The sequence below is a fragment of the Ictidomys tridecemlineatus genome, chromosome 5 (genome assembly GCF_052094955.1).
Source record: "Ictidomys tridecemlineatus isolate mIctTri1 chromosome 5, mIctTri1.hap1, whole genome shotgun sequence".
NCBI lineage: Eukaryota > Metazoa > Chordata > Mammalia > Rodentia > Sciuridae > Ictidomys > Ictidomys tridecemlineatus.
In genome coordinates this window covers 51,160,213-51,170,051 of record NC_135481.1, presented here as the reverse complement: position 1 = coordinate 51,170,051, position 9,839 = coordinate 51,160,213, and the positions used below count along the sequence as shown (strand labels likewise).

At 35.2% G+C, this 9,839-nt stretch overlaps 1 protein-coding gene across 4 annotated transcripts in view; it reads left to right on the top strand.

Moving 5' to 3' along the window:
* The first annotated feature begins 3 nt into the window (after window positions 1-3).
* Window positions 4-9,839, top strand: part of Wdhd1 (WD repeat and HMG-box DNA binding protein 1) — a 53,944-nt gene continuing 44,108 nt past the window's right edge. For 2 of the 4 annotated variants that reach the window (XM_078049934.1, XM_021735055.3), the window contains exons 1-6: window positions 4-398; window positions 2,152-2,263; window positions 6,033-6,184; window positions 6,998-7,109; window positions 7,270-7,320; window positions 8,648-8,743. In XM_078049934.1, coding sequence (XP_077906060.1) covers window positions 322-398; window positions 2,152-2,263; window positions 6,033-6,184; window positions 6,998-7,109; window positions 7,270-7,320; window positions 8,648-8,743 — 600 coding nt within the window. In that variant the 5' untranslated portion in view covers window positions 4-321. The remainder of the gene's footprint in view (window positions 399-2,151; window positions 2,264-6,032; window positions 6,185-6,997; window positions 7,110-7,269; window positions 7,321-8,647; window positions 8,744-9,839) is intronic. The other 2 variants (XM_078049933.1, XM_078049935.1) reach the window with 2 other exon arrangements.

Sequence of the window (9,839 nt, the reverse complement as noted above, 5' to 3'; positions counted from 1 at the left end):
AGGCGCAGCGTGCGGAGCGCGCTGGAGCGCGGGAAGCCGGTCTGCGCGGGCGCTGGGTTTTCTCGGTTCAGTCGCGGAGCCTTCATCGCCACGGTGAGTCCTCGCCCGCCTTGCTAGCGCCAGCGGAGAAGTGTGTCCCCTTCCCGGCTTGTTGTGTGACAGACCTTCTGCTGCACCCACTTGCGTCGCTTGGAGGAATCGGGGCTGTGGAGAGTGTGCTCGGGAGGAGACCAACCTTTCTTTTCCCCTCCCACTCCCCGCTTTCCTCGCCTTGAAAATAGACCATCTTTATAAGACATTTTCGGGTAGGGAAAAGAAAACATGCCTGCAACACAGAAGCCGATGAGATATGGACATACAGAAGGACACACAGACGTCTGTTTTGATGATACTGGAAGGTAAGCTTCTTGGAGAAAAAGAATGTTTTTAGGTGTAAATATTAGGACTTTACTATTTAGTCCACGAGAAAAATTAAAATCTTATTTCCAAAGGAGTTGGAAAGATGCTAGCCCGTATTCTTGCCCATATTTTTATTTTCTCAGCATCTCACATTATGAATAATGTCAGATCACTTGATATTGCTAGCTTGCCAAATTCAGTAGTCCGCACTTCTTTTTGGTTTAACATCCTCCTTTTTTTTTGTTTTGGTACTGGGGATTGAACCCAGGGGCGCTTAACTACTAGTCACATTCTGAGCCCTTTTTATTTTTTTAGAGGGAATCTCACTAAGTTGCTTGGGCCTCACCAAGTTGCTGAGGCTGTCTTTGAACTCATGATCCTCCTGCCTCAACCTCTTGAGTGCCAGATTTACAGGCGTAAATCCTACTTGTCCTTTTTTTTTTTTTTTCCAGTGAATTGGGCTTTATTATTTGAAATTATGAAAAAAAATAGCCATTGATAAAGCAATATTTCTTGCAGGACTGAACATTGAATGTACATTTGCAAGAAAATAGATTCCCAGAGCTATTCAATACAGGAATATTGTTAAGAAATGAAGTTCAGAAATAGCCTGAATGTCCATCATTTGATTAGTTCCAACTTTGGGCTATCTATACCATTGAAAGTTAAGATTTTTGCATATGTGGAGTGTTTTCCAGGTTGTTTCATTGAGTAAAAAATAAGGGGCAGACAGGATATACAGGAGCACTCCTTTTTGGGTAACCTACTTGTCCTTTTGACTTCCCAATATAATTGCCACTTCTCTGTCTCTCTCTCTGGGAAAAAGAACAGAAAATTTATTACTTGCCTAAATCACGTGACATTAGACTCCTCAACACCATTTTTCTTCTGTAGGAATTAATCTTCTGAAATTTGCAGTTCTTTTTTTTTTTTTTTTTGAATTTTTAATATTTATTTATTTTTTTTAGTTCTCAGCGGACACAACATCTTTGTTAGTATGTGGTGCTGAGGATCGAACCCGGGCCGCTCGCATGCCAGGCGAGCGCGCTACCGCTTGAGCCACATCCCCAGCCCCTGCAGTTCTTTATATGGCTTCTTTTTTGCCATATATTAATTTTATAATCAAAATTATATATACTTTAATTTTGTTTACTTTTTGTATGTCCAGGTTGGACATACATTGGAAAAATAAAAGCACTGGGAAGATTAGAGGTTTAAAATGACTTATGAGGCAGGGGTGTACTTCAGCTGTGTAGTGCTTGCCTAGCATGTGTAAAACCCCAAATTCCATTTCCAGCACTGCAAAGACAAACAAAAAACAATATACAGGTAGCCATTAGGATAATCACCTTTGGATAACAACTCATATATTAATCCATTTATTCATTCAGTAAACATTTATTTATTAAAGTTTCTTTGTGTCAGAGACTGCTTGGTGCTGGAGATACAATAATGAGCAAGATAAATGGTCCCTGTTGCAAAGATTGTACACTCAACTTTTTTTTTTTTTTTAATGTTATGGCAAAAGGGATAATTTTATGCCAAGGAAGAACTGTGGAGAATATTAAACTCACCTTCCTTTTATAGGATGGGAAGTTATCAATGTTTGTTACTGAGGTTTGTTTGTATAAAATGGGGGGAAAATATTGGCTAATACCTTAATTTTTTTTTAAAATTACATAGAAAGGTACCATTAAAAAAAATCAATATGCCTGAAACTGGGTGACTTTTTACTATGTGTTTCCTTTACAGTTGTATTGTGACTTGTGGAAGTGATGGTGATGTGAGAATTTGGGAAGACTTGGATGATGATGATCCTAAGTCCATTAATGTTGGAGAAAAGGCATATTCATGTGCTTTGAAGGTAGTAAACAGTCACATCAACTGATGTGAATGATACTGGCATGTGATAGTTCTACTTGAGTGAAAATCTTTTTTATAGAAGTTTTAAATGTAGATGAACCTTTTTGTTTTTTTCTCTGATGAACCTTTTTGTTTTTTTCTCTTATGAAGTTATGCATAATAATGCCACAGATTGCCCCAAAATTTTAAGGGTAAAATGGGAATGGTTTTTTGAAGATGATTAATGAGTATTAATGATGAACAAATTAAGATATTTACAAGAGAATTGCGCTTTTAAGAAAAGTTAAAGTGTTCCCTTTTATTATTTGAGAGGAACATCAATGGGATGTTTGGCTTACTGCTATGATTTGATTGTCCCTCAGAAAGCTTATGTTGCAAACTTACTCCCCAACACCACATTAGTTGGTTGTGGGGCCTAATGAAAGATGATTAGGTCACAAGGATTCTGCCCTCATGAATAGTTCAATGCTATTACTGTGGGAGTGAATTTGTCATTGCAGAACTTAGTTAATTTTAAAAGGGTGAGTTGGGTCCTCTTACTTGCTCTCTCTTTGCTCTTCTGTCATGGGATGACACATCAAGAAGGCATTCACTGAATGCGAATCTCTCTTTTTTTCTTCCACATTTTTTATTAGTGCACTATGGTTGTACATAATGATGGGATTTGTTACATGTTCATACATGCACACAGTGTAATAATATAATTTGACTAAATGCAAATCTCTTGATTTTGGACTTCTCAGCTTCCAAAATTATGAGCCAGTAAATTTCTGTTCATTATAAATTACCAGTCTGTGATATGGTTATAGCAGCACAAAATGGATTCAGACACTCACTAACTCAGATAATTTAAGAAGTTATTAAAGAAAATAATAATGTTTCACTAACTTTCAATGTATGCACATTTCACATGTTTCCAATGTCTTGTGTGAGATAAATAAGAAAATGTGATATAGATTACTAAGAGAGTGAAGACATATTTTCAGAAAATTAAGAATCTAAAAACCACTAAAATTTTTATTGTGATGAATTTTAATTTGGGTATATTGTGTTTGGGTAAAAGAAAAATATCTTTCCAAACTCAGACTCATTAAAGTAGAGGAGATGGTCTTAAAACATTTTATATATTCTTTTTAATAGGTCATATATAGTAGAAGATACATTCCATAAGAGTAAATATAAATGACCAATGTATATTAAATATGAGCTGTCACTAATAAGCAAAGAAGTGCAAATTAAACAGTCAGGTTCCCCCCCCCCCATAAGATCAGCAAGGAAGCTGGGCATGGTGGTGCATGCCTGTAATCCCAGCAATTTGGGAGGCTGAGGCAGCAGTATCACAAGCTCAAAGCTAGCCTCAGAAACTTAGTGAGGCCCTAAGCAGTTTAGTGAGACCATATCTCCAAATAAAAAACTAAAATAAAAAGTGTTAGGGATGAGGCTTAATATTTAAGTCCCTGTCCCTCTGGATTCAATATCTGGTGCCAAAAAAAAAAAAAAAAGATTGGCAAGGATAAAATATATTGCTAATCCCCAGTAACAGTGAAGGCTTAAAGAAGTATGAATATATTTAGTTTCTGGAAATATAATTGTTCAATTTTAAAATTTTTTGCAGTACTTTTAAAGGTGATAGAATCTAGGAGTGCTTTACCCCTGAGCTACAATCCCTGGTACCTCCCATGCCCTCTTTGTATCCCCATACAAACAGGTTTTCATTAAGTTTCTGAAAGGCTGATGTTGAACTTGGGTTGATGCTGTCTCAGTATCCTGAGTCATTGGGATTACAGCCATAGCCATGTGCCATCAGGACTGGCTTTTTTTTTTTTTTTTTTTTGGTACAGGAGATTGAACCCTTGGGTACTCAACCCCCCAACCAGTTAGTTGGTTTGTTTGGTATTGGGAATTGAACTCAGGGGCACTTAACCATTGGGCCCTTTTTCATGTTTTATTTAGGGACAGGGTTTCACTAAATTGTTTAGGGCCTCACTGAGTTGCTAAGGCTGGCTTTGAACTTGCACTCCTCTTTCCTCAGCCTCCCAAGCTGCTGGGATTATAGGTTTATTTTTTATTTTGAGACAGGACCTCACTGAGTTGCTCAGGTTGCCAAACCTGGCTTTGAATTTGCAATCCTCCTGCCTAAATCTCCCTAGCTACTGGGATTACAGTCATGAGCCAGGGAGCTGGCAATAAGACACTTTTTAAAAAGAGAAATTGATACACTGTATCAAAATTAGAATACTTAAATTGATACTATATATTAAAATTAAAATATTCACAGTCATTTCTGATTAGTTTTCTAGGAAAATATATACTTTCTAGTTTATGTGGACAAGGATTAGTAAAAAACACGTTATTTTTGAAATATCAACTTTCAAAATAGCAACAGATAAAAAAATTGATGTTTCCATTAATCAAGAAGTTGGTTAAACGGGGCTGGGGATGTGGCTCAAGTGGTAGCGCGCTCGCCTGGCATGCGTGCGGCCCGAGTTCGATCCTCAGCACCACATACCAACAAAGATGTTGTGTCCACCGAGAACTAAAAAATAAATATTAAAAATTCTCTCTCTCTCTCTCTCCTCTCACTCACTCTATCTTTAAAAAAAAAAAAAGAAGTTGGGGCTGGGGATGTGGCTCAAGCGGTAGCGCGCTCGCCTGGCATGCGTGCGGCCCGGGTTCGATCCTCAGCACCACATACCAACAAAGATGTTGTGTCCGCCGAAAACTAAAAAATAAATATTTAAAAAAAAAAAAAAAAAGAAGTTGGTTAATGCATTTGATAAAGCTATACAATGGAATATAGTGCAACCACTAAAAAAAGAAAAGATATATCGTTTTATATGCCCTCATCTGAAAAAGATTTTGCTAGAAGTTGAAAATGAGAAAGTTGCAGAACATTCTATAGTATAGTGTTGTTTGCTAAAATTATATGTCTATGCACACATATATACACCCATATTATTATTACTGTATTTTCATGAGTATAGAAAAATACTAAAAATACCAGGATGTTAGTGGCAATTACTTTAAAAGAGTAAGGAAACTCGTTCTTTCCTCATGTCACCTTCAGATTTTTTTCTCCTATAGTAAGCATGTGTCGCTTTTGTGTATGAAAAAGACTGTAAGGAAGAAAAAAGTAAGAACTTTTGTATTAGTTTGTAGTGCGTTGTAACAAATTGCCACAAACTTACTGTCTTAAAACGTTAGGACATTATTGCCCAACAGTTCAGGAAGCAAGATGACTGAAATCAAGGTGTCATGTCAGTAGGCTTGGTTCTTCCCAGGCTCCAAGGGAGTATCCATTCCATGCTTGTCTTCTGTTCCAAAGATTGTGATAGTCCTTGGTGTTCTCTGACTTGTAGACACATCATTCTAATCTCTCCCATGGATTCAGTGGTTAGATTTTTATCCCACTCCAGAAAGATACAATGAACTTATTATGGAAACATAGGGCACCTCTATAGTGGCCATTGGGCTGTGCCTTCTGATGTGCTCTTTCCTCATTGAAATTGTGTATTTTCCAAAAAGTTCTGGAGTCTCCTTCATTTTTATGACATTTGGGGTCCATAAAAATACTACTGAAATGTTTCTTACAGAATACAAAATTTACTAATATACATTTCGGGGAAGTTGAACATTGAGTGGTAATTTTTCTCTTGATGTAAACTATAATTATTAAGTTTTTGCCTTTCACAGGATTTTTATCTATGAAGACATTCCCAACTGATTTGAATTTGTTATGTCAGTGTTTCTTACCTTTATTTTTCTTTCAGAATGGAAAATTGGTCACTGCAGTTTCTAATAATACTGTTCAAGTTCACACATTTCCTGAAGGAGTTCCAGATGGTATATTGACTCGCTTCACTACAAATGCAAATCATGTGGTCTTTAATGAGGATGGCACTAAAATTGCTGCTGGATCAAGGTAAGACTCTTTTGACATCAGAGAAAGGAAATAATGTTAGAAGAAAAGCCTCATTTGTTTTAGGCTAATATTTCCAGGACCCTGTTAGCTTATTGTTTTTTATTGTTATTTTACTTTTATATGCAAGTCTTCTATTTAGTGGAGGTTTTTGAAGACAAACTTGTAGTATTTTGTGAATTGACATATATTGCTTTGCAGGTAGCCTATTGAGTAAATGGTGCAAAAGACTGGAGAAAGGAGATAGCTTGAAACAAATTTTACAAAATTATTTTAGGTATTCTGTAGATCTCTTGAAGTTTATTTGTCATAGGGAAAATATGTAATTGTTACACTTGTGAGATTTAGTAAAGATGTCGTACCTTCTAAAATGCATGTGGCTGTTATTAGCAAATAATGAAAACTTAGGATGTAACAAAGGAGAAGGAGCCATTTAGGAAGTGTTTGTATTTTATCATAATGGGAAATCTTGATATCTTTTTTTTTGAGAGAGAGAGAATTTTTTAATATTTATTTTTTAGTTTTCGGTGGACAAAAAATCTTTATTTTTTATTTTTATGTTGTGCTGAGGATCAAACCCAGCGCCCCGCGCATGCCAGGCGAGCGCGCTACTGCTTGAGCCACATCCCCAGCCCCAAATCTTGATATCTTTATAGCGCAAAACTAAAAGGTAAATTATATTTGGCTGTCAAATTTTGCAAGTTGCAGTACAGAAAATACAGCATTCATTCTTGTGATTTTGAAATATTTGAGTATAGCTTTTAGGAGAGGGTTTGTATTGGCATTTACTCATGTGCATTATTCTATTGTGTATAGTGATTTTCTCATCAAAATTGTGGATGTGATGGATAGCAGCCAACAGAAGACATTTCGAGGACATGATGCCCCTGTCTTAAGTCTTTCTTTTGACCCTAAGGGTGTCTTCCTGGTAATTAATTTTCCTTCCTCTCTTTTTGTGGCTTTCTTGAATGTGTTTAAAATTAGTGGAAAATTTCACCCAGTTGGCAAAAAAATCATTTGAGTGAATGAGTTGAATCAGTTTCATGTAATATTCTAGCTACAACAAGAAATCTTGTTTATCCTTGCAGGCATCAGCTAGTTGTGATGGATCTGTCAGAGTTTGGGAAATTTCAGATCAGGTAAACTCATCAATTTGAATTTAAAACTTTTGGACCATTTCTATAATGTGGGTATTACATATTGTATTGTTGGGCCAAATTAGTAGTTATTTTTCTTTATTGTTTGTCTCCTGCCCCAACTCTTTTTATTTTTTGTTTTGAGGCAGGATCATAAGTTGTTGAGACCTCAAATTTACAGCCTCTTAAGTTGCTGGATTAGAGGCATGTACCACCACAGCCAACTGTAGTTCTTTCTTTTTTAAAAAATTTTCTTTTGGTTGCCTATGGACCTTTTATTTATTTACTTAATAGTGGTGCTGAGATTCAAACTCAGTGCCTCACACATGCTAGGCAAGTGCCCTACCACTGAGCCACAAACCCGGCTCGACTGTAGTTGTTTCTTTCTTTTTTAATGGACACAGTATCTTTATTTATTTATTTGTTTGTTTGTTTGTTTGTTTTTATGTGGTGCTGAGGATTGAACCTAGTGCCTCTCATGGGCTAGGCAAGTGTTTTACCACAACCCCAGCTCCTATAGTTGTTTCTTTAAGTAGCATTAAGTATCGTTTTTGTGATCAAGTTTCAGAATATTCTAATGTAAAATGAATATATATGTTAAAGACTTATTGTTTTTGTTGTCAATCACAAGAGGAATTATAGTTTATATTTCACTTTAAAGCTTTGTAAATAAAAAAGATTTAATCATATTTTTATAGATAATACCATGTGTTGCGCCTAGTATTAGAAGTTGAGGAGACAAAAATAAATAATGCATGAGCTATGCTTGATTTGAAGAGTCACATGTACAACTTATTCCAACTTAGCCTGATAAAGGCTTTAAAGGCCTTATGAAAAATGCTTTCCAAATTGGCAGAAGGAACAGTTAAGTTTTCCTTAAACAATCAAAATGGACTTGACATTCCTAGAAATAACATATGGCTAATGGGAAAAATATTCCCAATAGGTATGCCTTAGTTTCTTCCCATTGGTCTGACTTTAACACCTTGATATTTTAGGGTAGACATTTCAAATTTTATTTATTCTTTGAGACACATTAAGATTTTAGCATACTGAGGATTTGTGTATGTGTGTTTATTCATTCAGTATGTTATTTACTCATTAGACATAAAAAATACTAATTTAAAAATTTGTACTCTTCATACCTCTGAAGAACTTAAAACAGTATAGGTTAATGAGGCATTATAATTGAATTAAAGTTCATTAAGTTGCTTTGTTTTTTGAAATATATATCAATTTGAAGAAGCCACCTATTAATTATACTCAGTTCTGCATATATTTTGGGGAAATTTGCATAAGGGGAAATAAATTTTCTTTTTTCTAAACTCAGACATGTGCTATTAGTTGGCCACTCCTACAAAAATGCAACGATATGATAAATGCAAAATCCATCTGCAGACTTGCTTGGCAGCCAAAAAATGGGAAGGTAAATTACTCTTAGTTTTCAGTTTTTGAATCATTTCTTTGATCCTTGTCAACTTTCAATGTAAGAATAGTTTTTTAAATTTCAACTGTTTCATTTAGATTGTAGATTTTTGAGCCATATGCCAAAAAATATTGAAATACTTTAAGAAACATTTAAATTTTTTGGAGTTTGTTTTTGAAGTATATGTTTTGCCTGAATTAATTGCATATTTTTCTTTACATTCTGTTTAATAGAAGAACTATAGAAACAGTCTTGTTATGTCCACTCTTATTGGTAGTATTTAATGTTAAGGGAAGTTTGAAAGAAAGAAAGACAATGTTTGTTTTTTTAAAATGAGAGGCTGTGTATGAGGAAATCCCAAGAAAAATCAACTGAGAGTGAAAACTTTCTAATAATAAGATTCAGGGGCCAGGGACAATTCAGTGGTAGAGCACTTCCCTGGTGTGTACAAGGAGCCCTGGGTTCAGTCGTCAGCACTGGTGGGAAAAAAAAAAAGAGGAAGGAGAAGGAAAATTCAGTAAGGTAACTGGAAGCATAATTAATATAAAAACCAATAACTGTCTTTTATACAAACAGTAGCCACTTAGAAAACATAATGAAAGTAAATAGTTCCTTTACTGTTAAACCAAAAATGATAAAGTAGCCAGGTTAAAATACCATGAAATGTGAAAGATGTATGTAAAGAAAACTTCAACATGCTTTTAAGAGCAGAGAAAACAAATTCTATTCTTAGAAGGGAATTTTTTATATACATAAAGATGTTAGTTCCTCCCTAAATTAATTCATAATTTTGAAAGCATTCAAATATAAAATATCAGTTAGGTGTTTGGCAGGATAAGACAGTTTATTTTCAAGTCCATGTGGAAAGTAAATCATTGAAAAGAAAAGTGATGAAAGCTTCTAAACCAATCAGATATTAAAACATACTATGAGAATTAGAAGTTCATTATTGACTCATGAGTAGTCACATACATATTAAACAGAAATAGACAAAAGTATATGTGAGAATTTAGTGTTTAGTAAAGAGATGGGTACTAGGGATTGAACCCAGGACCTCAGGTTGGCTAGGCAAGCACTGTACCACTGAGCTACATTC